The sequence below is a fragment of the Rana temporaria genome, chromosome 10, assembly GCF_905171775.1.
Source record: "Rana temporaria chromosome 10, aRanTem1.1, whole genome shotgun sequence".
NCBI classification, from domain to species: Eukaryota; Metazoa; Chordata; class Amphibia; order Anura; family Ranidae; genus Rana; species Rana temporaria.
This window is the reverse complement of record NC_053498.1, coordinates 9,770,809-9,785,089: the sequence shown is the minus strand read 5'-3', so window position 1 is coordinate 9,785,089 and position 14,281 is coordinate 9,770,809. Positions and strand designations below refer to the sequence as shown.

The window sequence follows — 14,281 nt, the reverse complement described above, 5'->3', positions numbered from 1 at the left end:
AATAGTTGCTCATGACTTTCTGTTACCTGAAGACAAAATGAATGGAGAGGTAACAGTTGTGGAGCGTGTGGTGAATGGTCCAGGTGTAGTTGTCAATGAAATGTCTGTAGAATTTTCATTTTCTGTAGATTCATCTAGGAAGGAAAAAGATACTGAAACATTAGTAAACAGAGAGGTTCTACGTCACCTACCCCATTCTGGTCTTGGTGAACAGGCTAGGATCAAGAAAGACAAGTTTTCTGAGAATATTTTGCAAATATTCATTTTAATAATAGCTGAATTTTCTTGACACGTGTTATTATTAATTCTACATGTGCATTCCTTTTCGTCCGAATGCATTTTCGTCCGAATGCATTTTCGTCCGAATTTCAGGTATTTGCGTTATCGTTTTAACAAACAATAACGAAAGCACAGAAAACGAAAACCGAAAGATCCGGCATTAAACAAATGCTTTATTTTCGTTTTCGTTGCGGTCGAATGTGCCTAACCTTAACTCTATTAGTCCAATATTATTCTACATAGAGAGAAAAGATTTGACATAGAGAGAAAAGATTAGACATTATAGAGACATGAAGAAGAGTCGACATAGAGAGAAAAGATTCGACATAGAGAGAAAAGATTTGACATAGAGAGAAAAGATTTGACATAGAGAGAAAAGATTCGACATAGAGAGAAAAGATTTGACAAAGAGAGAAAAGATTCGACATAGAGAGAAAAGATTTGGCATAGAGAGAAAAGATTTGACATTATAGAGACATGAAGAAGATTCGACATAGAGAGAAAAGATTCGACATTATAGAGACATGAAGAAGATTCGACATAGAGAGACAAGATTCGACATTATAGAGACATGAAGAAGATTCGACATAGAGAGAAAAGATTCGACATTATAGAGACATGAAGAAGATTCGACATAGAGAGAAAAGATTTGACATAGAGAGAAAAGATTAGACATAGAGAGAAAAGATTTGGCATAGAGAGAAAAGATTCGACATTATAGAGACATGAAGAAGATTCGACATAGAGAGAAAAGATTCTACATAGAGAGAAAAGATTCAACATAGAGAGAAAAGATTTGACATAGAGAGAAAAGATTCGACATAGAGAGAAAAGATTTGACATAGAGAGAAAAGATTTGACATAGAGAGAAAGGATTTGGCATAGAGAGAAAAGATTCGACATTTTAGAGACATGAAGAAGATTCGACATAGAGAGACAAGATTCGACATTATAGAGACATGAAGAAGATTCGACATAGAGAGAAAAGATTCGACATAGAGAGAAAAGATTTGACATAGAGAGAAAAGATTCGACATAGAGAGAAAGGATTTGGCATAGAGAGAAAAGATTCGACATTTTAGAGACATGAAGAAGATTCGACATAGAGAGACAAGATTCGACATTATAGAGACATGAAGAAGATTCGACATAGAGAGAAAAGATTCGACATTATAGAGACATGAAGAAGATTCGACATAGAGAGAAATGATTCGACATAGAGAGAAAAGATTCGACATAGAGAGACATGAAGAAGATTCGACATAGAGAGACAAGATTCGACATTATAGAGACATGAAGAAGATTCGACATAGAGAGAAAAGATTCGACATAGAGAGAAAAGATTTGACATAGAGAGAAAAGATTAGACATAGAGAGAAAAGATTTGGCATAGAGAGAAAAGATTCGACATTATAGAGACATGAAGAAGATTCGACATAGAGAGAAAAGATTCTACATAGAGAGAAAAGATTCAACATAGAGAGAAAAGATTTGACAAAGAGAGAAAAGATTCGACATAGAGAGAAAAGATTTGGCATAGAGAGAAAAGATTTGACATTATAGAGACATGAAGAAGATTCGACATAGAGAGAAAAGATTCGACATTATAGAGACATGAAGAAGATTCGACATAGAGAGACAAGATTCGACATTATAGAGACATGAAGAAGATTCGACATAGAGAGAAAAGATTCGACATTATAGAGACATGAAGAAGATTCGACATAGAGAGAAAAGATTCGACATAGAGAGAAAAGATTTGACATAGAGAGAAAAGATTAGACATAGAGAGAAAAGATTTGGCATAGAGAGAAAAGATTCGACATTATAGAGACAAGAAGAAGATTCGACATAGAGAGAAAAGATTCTACATAGAGAGAAAAGATTCAACATAGAGAGAAAAGATTTGACATAGAGAGAAAAGATTCGACATAGAGAGAAAAGATTTGACATAGAGAGAAAAGATTCGACATAGAGAGAAAGGATTTGGCATAGGGAGAAAAGATTCGACATTTTAGAGACATGAAGAAGATTCGACATAGAGAGACAAGATTCGACATTATAGAGACATGAAGAAGATTCGACATAGAGAGAAAAGATTCGACATTATAGAGACATGAAGAAGATTCGACATAGAGAGAAATGATTCGACATAGAGAGAAAAGATTCGACATAGAGAGACATGAAGAAGATTCGACATAGAGAGACAAGATTCGACATTATAGAGACATGAAGAAGATTCGACATAGAGAGAAAAGATTCGACATAGAGAGAAAAGATTCGACATAGAGAGAAAAGATTCGACATAGAGAGAAAAGATTTGACATAGAGAGAAAAGATTCGACATTATAGAGACATGAAGAAGATTCGACATAGAGAGAAAAGATTCTACATAGAGAGAAAAGATTCAACATAGAGAGAAAAGATTTGACATAGAGAGAAAAGATTCGACATAGAGAGAAAAGATTTGACATAGAGAGAAAAGATTTGACATAGAGAGAAAGGATTTGGCATAGAGAGAAAAGATTCGACATTTTAGAGACATGAAGAAGATTCGACATAGAGAGACAAGATTCGACATTATAGAGACATGAAGAAGATTCGACATAGAGAGAAAAGATTCGACATAGAGAGAAAAGATTCGACATAGAGAGAAAAGATTCGACATAGAGAGACATGAAGAGTCGAAATTTTTTTTTTTTAAATATTCTGTCGAATCTTCTTTTTTTTTTTTCTTAGAGCATTCGACAAACACCATAAGCCTTCAATGACAGATTCGACCTTAATTTGGATTTTTGGACGAATGCATTTTTTTACGAAAAACTAAATAAATAAAAACGAATTTCGGGAGTAACTAAATAATTTTTCTTTTCGGAACGAAAACGAAATTACGAAACAAAATATTTCAGTGTGCACATGTCTAGTAATTACATTGATGGTGGAGCTAACAATGGCTATGCGTCTTATTTTTACTTGTAAAGAGAATATACAAAATATTATCTTGTAAAATAAATCAGCTTGTTTGTATTACTGTATTTATCGGCGTATAACATGCACCCTAACTTTAAGAGGGAAGTTTCAGGGAAAAAACTTTCCATAGCCCCCTGCGTATAACACGCAGGGACAGTTTACCCTCCATTTTCAGGGTAAAAAAGTGAGTGTTATACGTCAATAAATACAGAAATCTTCTTAGTATGTGCCAATGTGTGTTATCTTGTAAGGTTATATGTATGTAAAGGCAGACTTATTTAATTATTATCTAATCCATGACCATGGACTTCATGATGCTGTTTGGTCACTAAGGTTCTCTAAAAGACCTCCGAGGGCTTCACAGAACAGCTGTATTAAGACTAATATTAAATGACACACAGGTGGACTCATTAGGAGACTTATGAAGGCAATTGGCTTCACTAGATTTTAGTTAGGGGTATCAGAGTAAAGGGGGCTGAATACAAATGCACACCACACTTTTCACATATTTATTTATAAAACCTTTTGAAAACCATTTATCATTTTCCTTGCACTTCACAATTATGTGCCACTTTGTGTTGGTCTATCACATAAAATCCCAATAAAATACATTTACCTTTTTGGTTGTAACATGACAAAATGTGGACAATTTCAAGGGGTATGAATACTTTTTCAAGGCCCTGTATTTACTTTTGATGAAATAAAACAGATGATCATTAACCACTTGGCGCCCAGAGGAGGTCATATGACATCCTGGGCTTTGTGGGGCTATATCTGAATGATGGGTGCAACTACTGTACAGGCATCATTCAGATATCAGCATTTTCAGCTGGCGATTCCCAACACCATAAGAATGATCACCACCGCTTGATCATTCTTACGGGCGGCAAAAGGGAACATCCCCCCTCCAGCCGCCCTCCGGTGCTTCTGCCAACTCACCGCTGCGATCGATGAGTCGGAGAACGGATCCGCTGGCCCCGGATGTCTATCATAGAGATTTCTGGTGGGCCAGATGGTTGCCGGAGTCTCTATGATCGTCAGAGCCCGGGCCTGATGTTATGACGTCATGCCAGGCCTCTGCATTCAAAAAACTGGCGCCTGCTCGGCTGGGAAGCGGTGATCGTTCTTTTTAGCCTTCCCAGCCTAGAGGTGAGATGTGGGGTTTTATTGGCCCCATATCTCACTGTAAAGAGGACTTGTCATGTCATATTCCTATTACAAGGGATGTTTACATTCCTTGTAATAGGAATAAAAGTGATCAAATTTTTTTATTTTTTTATTTTTTTTAAAGTATCAAAATAAAAAAAATTAAGTAAAATTAACAATAAAAAAATAATAAATTGAAGTGCCCCTGTCCCCGTGTGCTCACACGCAGAAGCGAAAGCATACGTAAGTCCCACCCACATATGTAAACGGTGTTCAAACCACACATGTGAGGTGTTGCTGTGAACATTAGAGTGAGAGCAATAATTCTAGCACTAGACCTCCTCTGTAACTCAAAACATGTAACCAGTAAACAATTTGAAACTGTCGCCTATGGGGATTTTTAAGTCCCGAAGTTTGGCGCCATTCCACGAGCGTGCGCAATTTTGAAGCGTGACATGTTAGGTATCTATTTACTCGGCGTAACGTCATCTTTCACATTATGCAAAAAAAAATTGGGCTAACTTTACTTTTTTTTTTTTTCAAAAGAAAAGCGTTTGAAAAATTGCTGCGCAAATACAGTGCGAGATAAAAAGTTGCAATGACCGCCATTGTATTCTCTAGGGTCCCTGCTAAAAAAAAACATATATATAGTGTTTGGGGGTTCTGTGTCATTTTCTAGCAAAAAAAATTATGATTTTTACATGTAGGAGCGAAATGTCAGAATTGGCCCGGGCGCCCAGTGGTTAAAAATATAAACACCATACCAAAAGTAACGTAAAATAATCACTAATACCATAACTCTAAATATATGTGAACAAAAATTATATAATACGTTCCCTTGAAATTAGTTTCTTCAGATTTGGTCAGATAATATTTACAGTGATTTGTTAACACAGGGATAAACACAGTGAAACCTCACCTATATTTCCATTGACATCTTCTGGATACAGTTGGTCCACTTTAAATGCCCAACGTCCGGTTACATTGACGTTGCTTGTAGATGATAAATTGGCCACAGAGAGTGTGAGGGATCCTGGGAGTGTGTAGTATCCGGTCTCATAGCCGCTGTTCAGCCCAGCCTGTGTAGTTCAAAAACATTTTTTAAAGAATTGTCTTTGGAAATTACACTGAAATCATCACTGTATAAACTTTTTTTTACTGATCCTCAAAAAGGACATGTTTTTAACCAGAAAAGTGACTTTGGTGTTCCTTAAATGGTTAATCAAGTATGGGAATAATATACACCTTAAAGTGGTGACTATAGAAAATTTTTTTATTTTTTATTTTTAATAGAGTAGGGGAGGGTTATAAACCCTGTCAGTTTTATTTTTTTACCATTGGTTCCCCATGGGTGAGATTTACAGTATCTTCACTTCCTGTGCCATAGCCCAAACAGGAAGTAAAAGTAAATCCCTACAAATTAAGAAAATCACATGGGGACCCCCAGGCCACCAGAACTAGTGCCCCCGATGAAAGATTTCCCCTTCTCTGCTTTTCTGTGGACAACCGAATATTTGTGATTTTCATTTACTTTCACTATCTTCTCCGCTTGCTGCGCAGACTCATCCCCTTCATCCCGAAAGTAGACACAGCAGTAGTAGTGGGAACACTAATCAATTCCAGCCCCGACTACGCAAACTCCCTCTACCTAGGACTACCCAAATACCAGATGGCTCGTCTACAAGTGGTCCAGAACACGGCAGCCAGACTGGTAGCGTGTAAAAAAACGTGGGAACTAGGGATGAGCGTATGTTTGATCGTTCGTTGAAATACAAACAAAACGGGTCGTTTGCGCCAAACACGAGTGACGCGCCACGGCCCATAATTCACTGCGGCATTGCGCGCTGATGATTGGCCAAGCATGCACTATGACCCGCATGCTTGGCCAGTCATAGGGCCATCAGTACAGAGAGCAGTAATTGGCCAAAGCCAGGGTGGCTTTGGCCAATTATGGCTCAGGGGGTTTAGTACACGCCCCACACTATAAAAGGCCGCCTGCAGGTCGGCCTTGTGTAGTGTGTTCCGGCACTGGTTAGAGATTAGTCAGAGAGAGAGAGTGTCATTTTTTGCAGGTAGATAGAGCAGGCAGGCAGGCTAGTCAGTTAATGTTACAGTGTGTAGAGGATATATATGCATCCCAGGTGTTGTACATATATTTATACACTGTATAGTTTAGCTAGATCAGTTCTTCTTAATTTACTGGCAGGTAGTTGATTGTGCTAGCTGCAGTATTCTCACGTGGTGTATTGCCTGTGTCCTCTGCAGTGTGCACCATAAAGCTACACAGGCATACTATAGACACCCAGCAGGTACAATATTTAAAGGAATTTATTTATTTATTAATTTTTTAAGCATCATGATAAAAAAACAAAATTCCTTTAAATATTGTACCTGCTGGGTGTCTATAGTACGCCTGTGAAAACGTCTTTGAGAACCCGGGTCTTGCCCCAGGGAACATGTATCAATGGAATTTTTTTTTTATTGTAGCGCCCCCCCCCTTAAATTTAGTGGGGCGTTATGCTAAAGTTAGTGGGGAATGGGAGATTTCAGTTACTCCCATTCGCTAATTGTTAGTTTGTGCTATTGCCAGTTCAGAACTGCCTCCTGGGTCAGTCTGTGTATCCAGGGGTGCGCTGAGACCCCTGGGCAGCAGTCTTTGGGCATGCTTGCGGGGGGTATATCTGGAGCATCAGCCATTTTTTCTGGGGAGTCTGCGGGGCCCGAGATCCAGGTGCGGCATCCACCTTCAGGGTGCGCGCATCCGCGGGCCCCATCCTCATGGTCTACCTGGTTGAGGCTGTGCACCTCTCGGAGCCTTCTTTTGATGAAGAAAGGGACCCCAGCGGCTTGCTGGATTCCAGATCCTAAGCTGGAGGCTGAACGGTGGGGGATTGGCTCAGGAGAACCTGAGTGCAGAGGTTGTTGCAAGGCCTGGACGAACCACGGGGGATCCGATCACCACGCTACATGACAGGTACCTTTTTTTGCTGTCAGTAGGTGATCCTATAGGGTAAGACTTACTGGGAGGATTCGCTATCCTTACACCCTGACTATACTAAGAAAATGTACTACGCCTGTGGCAGAGGCATTATTTCCTCCCAGTGATCTGATTATTGCAAGCGACCCTTTGGCTGCCAGGTTTAAACTAATTGCCTGTCCAAAGGGCACTTACCCACCCTGGCGAGGGTGGCGACGTTTGAATTATTTGTGCCGAGAGCAGGCTTGCTCTCCATGCTTTTGATATCCAAGGCCTGATGCTACAAGTTCTTTCCTTTCTCATCAACCTTTTCCTCCACTGTGTGTCATGTGGATGTTGGCCTTGTTGGCCTTGGAATAAAGCATTGAAAACTCACGCTACCGGCTGGACACTTGTTCTTTTACCCACACTCACAAGTATCACCCCTAGACAGAAGTATTTGGTAACTTAGTACGCCAATCCCAAATCAACCAGCGGCTCCTTCGGGGGTGAGCGCTACATTAAAAATGGTCGTTTTTTCTGGAGCAGTGATTTTAATGATGCAGCATCATTAAAATCACTGCTCCAGAAAAAACAACCGTTTTTAAAACTGTTTTCCATTGATACATGTTCACTGGGGCAAGACCCGGGTTCTCAAAGACGTTTTCCGACAATAACTTGCATATGGGGCTTTAAAATGAGCACTTTTTAATTCGAACGTTTGAGTCCCATTGACGTCAATGGGGTTCTAAATGTTCGCGCGAACGTTCGGTCTGTTCGAAGGTTCGGGTGCGAACCCGAATAGTGGGAACCAATCTCCACGGCCATGAGGACCCTCCACTGGCTAGCCATAAAGGATCGGGTGACATTCAAGACCCTCCTTTGGGCTGCAGGGCTTACCTATTTGGAGTTCATGCAAAATAAATAAATCATGATATTTCCATGGTGCTCAGTGCTAGACTAAAGTTAATTAGTACAAACAGATATACACGATAGATAGGTATCAAGATAAGTAGCCTTAACACATTTCACATACAATGCATATATGTCAGGTATGTGTGAAATGTGTCAAGGCTTCTAATCTTGAAACCTACATTATACATCTGTTTGCATTATTATGTCTAGTCTAGCAGAGAGCAGCCTAGACCAAGTCATGATATTTCATTGCAACCATAACTTTATAAACAATGAACTGTTTACATGGCTTTGTTTATCAACAAATTAGTTGACTGTCGTGTCATCGCTAAGGTGGTTAACAACCAATCCATTGATAAACAAAGCCAAGTGATCACAGTAGCCAACTCTGCTCATGAAAAGAATACGTCTTTCAAAAAGTGGATTCAAAAACTTGTAGTTCAGGAATAAAGTGATCTGCTCACCAAAGCCAAAGGTCCATCCCGGGAGAAACCATTAGTACTCGGCCATTGAATATCTCCATAATTGTACAGAAGGAAGGTCTGATTGCCGTCTGTGCTCAGGACAGCCTGAAATGTGTTCACCTGAAAATACAGAAAGACAAATTTTCTGGAAGACACTTTAACCTCCCTGGCGGTATGATTCTTTCCGAAAAAACATGCTGAAAGCGGTACCATTATTTGCAAGGAAATTTGGCGTTTTATATTGTAGGTCTGTAATTTTTAGAAATAACTCACTTAAATCTGACCAAACAAGATTCTAATATGCATCCCGGGTATGACATTTTTTTAAAAACAAAATGATAAATTATAATATAATAAATAATTATAAATAATTATAACAAATAATAATATAATTATAATAAAAATTATTCAATAATGTAATCAAATTAAAATCACTGAAATTTGCTCAGTTGCAGAATTGTTGCTGTCATTATTATTTTTTTTTTTATGACGAATTTCCCCACAAATCGCTATCGCACAATTCTGCAAGTGATTATAATTTATTATCGCTGTTTTTTAGCTGATCTAAAACTATTTTTGACATAAAGGGACACTTTTGGTTGCTATGGACAATCTACAGTTTGCAGGGAGAAAAAAAGGTTTTTATTATATAAAATGACATGCATGACACAGGACAGACCACTAGGGACAGGGGGGGTGTGTTTTTTTTACATACAGTACTGTAATCTATAAGATTACAGAATACTGTATGTAAGGTGTTTGTTTACGTTTTTGAATTTGGCGCCGTTCTCCGTCCCCGTGCGTCGTAACGTCGCAGGGAACGGAGATCGGCGTCACACGGAGGCACTATGTGAATCGAGCGAGGTCCCGCTCGCTCACACAGCGCGGTGGCATCGCTGGATCCAGGGACAAGGTAAGTAAAAAGTGCCTGTGGATCTAGCGAGGCAAGCCCGAGACTGACTCGGGGTTACCGATCGTAGCAGGAAAATCTAACCCCGAGTCAGTCTCGGGAACACCGCCAGGAAGGTTAAAGGTTAGAAATCAACCATTGTTGCAGATTAGAAAAGACATCATGGTACAGTGGAACCTCGGATTACGAGCATAATCCGTTCCAGGAGAATGCTCGTAATCCAAAGTACTTGCACATCAAAGCGAGTTTCCCCTGTGAAGTCAATGGAAACTAAAATAATTTGTTCCGCATTGACTTCAATGGGATGCAATGCCACATGAGGCCAGAGGCGGGGGGGGCGCCGAAGAGCCTCGGACACTTCAGCTGATCTCGGCAAACCTCGGAAAGACTTTCTACCCAAGATTTGTCAAGGCCAGCTGTGCTGTCATTGGGCCGTTCCGGTTGCGATCGGCGTCCTTCGGCTCTGCTTGGCTCCGGTGCCACCTCAGGCCACAAGCAGTACTGCACACCGCTTTGGCCTGAATTGTGCTCGTTTTGCGTGACAACACTCGAAACCGAGTCATGATTTTTTTAAATACAGTGCTCGTATTGCGAAGCGCTCGTTAACCGCGTTACTCGCAATCCGAGTTTCCACTGTATTATCCTCACCTTCTGTGTTGAAGATCCAATATACGCAACTCGGTGCCACGTGGCTACAAACATCCACTGAGCTGTGAAATTCACGGCATGGAAGTAAGTTCTGATATCGGAGGTGGCCCGGGACAGAAGATCGGGATCGGTGCTCTCACGATAATATATATCACCCGCTAATACATTATATATATCAGCCCAGAAGATAGCCAGGAACGGGTTTCCAAATGCAAGAGGAAGAGCTTGTGGTACATATTGACTGATTGGTGAGCGGAATGATAACAGACCATTATTATTCACCTGTGAAGGAGAAAATTGAGACAAAAAATTACTGTTTTAGGCCAGATCTACCAATATATAATTTGTGAGGAATGCTACCTGTTTATCTAAAGTAGGAAATGGGTGTATGACCGGAGAATAATATTTCTATGGGTGAAGCCTATTTCAGAATAAAACATTTAAGAGAGTTTTTGTTTAAATGGTATACTTACATAGAGATAAGAGTAATTTCTCCCAAATAGTGGGATGTCTCTTGAAGGAAATATTGTTGGAGATCCTCCATCATCTGACTTTGGATTGATAATGTCAATTGCAGATCCATATGGGTAGAGCAGATCTGACCAAAAGAACAATCAGAACTTACTTCCCCATCCAAGAATATATCTACATTATAACCTGCCTATCCACCTATAACCAAATGTGCAAACGTGATACTCGAGCTTCAGCCTCCCACATAGGTGGATAATGTTGCACATAATCTGTTGAAGCAGTTGAAGTGTGGGATTCATTGCAGATCACGTGTCAGTAAGAAGATCTCATAATCCCTCATGCTTAGTTTTTACTACTTTTCAAAGTTGCTAGTGCAGTTTTGTTACCTGAAGACAATATGAATGGAGAAGTATTAGTTGTGGAGCTTGTGGTGAAGGGTCCAGGTGTCGTTGTCAATGGAGAAACTGTAGAATTTTCATTTTCTGTAGAATCATCTAGGATTAAAAAAAAAAAAAAAATACTTAAACATTTGCACACGCAGTGGCCCCTTAACCTTCCTACCCTATTGTGGTTTTGGTAAAATGGGCAAAGGTCAAGAAAAACACTCTGAATATTTTACAATTTAAATTTCCTTAGGACTTGTTATTAAAAGAGAAGTGTGGGATAGGAAATAATAAACGCACATACTCACCCACATGGCTGCAGCATTAGTCCGATACTACAGCTAGCTCCAGCTGGCTCTAAGCTTGAGAAATGAGTGAGCATATGACCTTTGATTGCTCAGTTCTCAGTTTTCTTTGAGCGAAGAGCAGTGAGTATCAGCCACTGGCTCTCTGCTCTGCCCCTCCAGTTCTCCCCAGAGACATGGGCTGTGGGGGAGGGTGGGGATCGTGGGAGCAGCTAGTTTAGGCTTCCAATGGCATGCTGAGAAGTCAATGAGAGTGGATCCTGGCATTATTGTCTGGATCCTTTCAGAGCCTGGACCAGCCTGGACCAGCTCTGTGACATCATCCAGTAGCGGGTTTTAGCCCATTGTTACCTCAATCTGGGTCACAGGAATTTGGAAATAAGTGCCCCCCTGCGACCCAGGAGAGAAATATGGTCAAAAAAGCATTGCCCATACTTCTCTTTTAACATTAACTGCAATTAACTGCAATTGCTTTAATGGTTGAGCTACACGTCTCATTTTTCTCTTGAAAAGCTAAACAGTATATTTTCTTGTAAAGCTAATTAACTTTAATTAATTTTCTTATTATTCTTATTTGTGACGAGAGTCATTTTGGGTGAGGGGCTTGTGGAACCCAACTTACCTTGGAGAGCTCTGGAAACTCTGTGTCCAGCTCCCCTGGCCCCTTCTATGTGTAAATTACTGTGTGTCCATTAGGGGCAAAGGGTGCCCGAGAACCCCAGTCAGATCTGTGCTAGTTGGACTCGCTGTACAGCCACACTGGAATGTCATATACATGTATATATTGTGTGTTGTCTCATACTGTTGGACTCATTGCTGGGAACATTTGAGGTGTGACTGTGTCCCATTGTTCTGTTGTGTCTGTCTGCCTTAGGAGAAGTTTATTATGGGATGGATGTTTGAATTGGTGTTCCTGGCATGTAAACCAGATGCAGGGCAGAGGGGGGGGGGATCCCTTCAACAGCCCTCCCTGCTGATAAGGTGCTATATTGTTCAAATGTTTCAAGGTGTATTTCTTACAGTTTACCCCACCCTAAATCAGAGGAAGGGGGCATTGCCCCTGAGTTGTATATCTGTTTGTACATGTATTTCAATAAACAGTAAGTTGTTTTCACCCTACATTGAGTTACGGCTACTGACTGGGTACTCTGAGGGATCTTGGATCGCGTGGTACCGGACAGAGGAACCATTTATGATGAGACTCATCTTGAGTACGGAGGACCGTCACATTACTAATGTGTGTTCATGTTTTGTATTGTACAGTTACCGTATTTATCGGTGTATACCGCACACTTTTTTGCCCTGAAAATCAGGGCAAAATCGTGGGTGCGCGGTATACGCCGATACCCGCTTTCCCGCGCCGAGTTTTGAATACTGCGCCGACATATACCGAGCGCAGTACACTTGGGTATAGTCGGGCTCCTTCCGCGCTCACGTCCTGGACGTACAGGACGTCAGCGCGGGAGTTGACGAGCATTGCCGACAATACACGAGTGTACTGCACTCTGTATATGTCGGCGCAGTATTCAAACTCGGCGCGGGAAACGAGCGGGGAGGACGTGAGGACGCCGCAGAAGGACGCCGGACCCGACGAAGAGGACACCTGAAGCAGCAGAAGGACGCCGGACCCGACGAAGAGGACACCCGAAGCCGCAGACGAATGCCGGACCCGACGAGGCCACCGACGCCGCAAGACACCAAAACTGTAAGTACAAAAAAAAAAAATTTTCCACAGGATTGGGGGCAACTTTAGGGGTGCGCGGTATACCCGGGAGCGCGTTATACCGTGATAAATACGGTATATGTACAGTATGTGAAGGCAGACATATTTTAATATTATTATGCAGGTTGGGCTTACTGCTTTGGTGTGCAATGGTCTGCTTTACTGCTCCTTTTCACAATGTAAGGCCTTGTACACACGGGCAAGAATCTCGTCAGGAAAAAAACGTTGTTTTTCCCGACGAGATTCTTGGCAAGAATCTCTTGCCGCCCGAGTGTACACACTGACATTTCAAAAGAACCATGGTTCTCTTGAAAGGACGAGAACGCAGTGACGTCATCGCATACGACGAGCATGCGCTCGTCACATTCGATGCAGTCGCCACCATCTTGCTTCACCCTACCTATGCCGTGGAAGCTACCGCGCATGCATCAAAGTCTTTTCGAGTATGTGCGGGTTTCCACGGTGACAGGTAAGTATACACACTCTCGGGTTTCTCGTCGGGAAACAGGCCGACAAGAATCTCGACGAGAAAAAAGAGCGCAGGTTCTCTTTTTTTCTCGTCGAGATTCTGGCCAGATTTCTGACGAGAAACCTGAAAGCCTCGTACACACGAAAAAGTCAACAGCAGCCCCTAACATGTTCACAGTAATATCCAGACTTAACACGCAGTGCCATGTTGAAAAAATACTTGAGTACAAGGGTCATGCGCAGATAGGTTCCATCACACTTGGAAACTCTGGTTAGAACATCCACAGGTCTTTACAATTCCATAGACTTGTACTATATGATTGTACTGAATATGACAAATCTAACCTGTTTTGATTTTTTTCTCATTTCAATGGTGCAATATTCCATATTCTCCAGAGCAGTTACCCGGAACCATCCCTAGGACCAAATGAGGACCAGTTATCCCAATCTAGTATTTTTGAGCTAATTTACTGTTCTTGAACCCCTTTCCTCCTTGTTTTGTTTTGATTTTATTTTAAAATAGGCACCTGTCCACAGTCTGACCCCGAATGGGGTGGCAGGAGGGGACCCCGAATGGGGGACCCTAACTCTAGCAGCAACGTCTGATGTTTCCTTCTGTTCACTATACAGTAAAACCTTGGAT

The 14,281-nt window shown here is 41.1% G+C and overlaps 1 protein-coding gene across 1 annotated transcript in view; it reads right to left on the bottom strand.

The window, feature by feature from the left end:
• The window catches only part of LOC120916156, a 228,899-nt gene that overhangs the window by 123,962 nt on the left and 90,656 nt on the right, over nt 1-14,281 (bottom strand). The window contains exons 29-30 of the mRNA XM_040326976.1: nt 11,146-11,253; nt 10,762-10,886 (exon numbers count right to left, since the gene is read on the bottom strand). Coding sequence (XP_040182910.1) covers nt 10,762-10,886; nt 11,146-11,253 — 233 coding nt within the window. The remainder of the gene's footprint in view (nt 1-10,761; nt 10,887-11,145; nt 11,254-14,281) is intronic.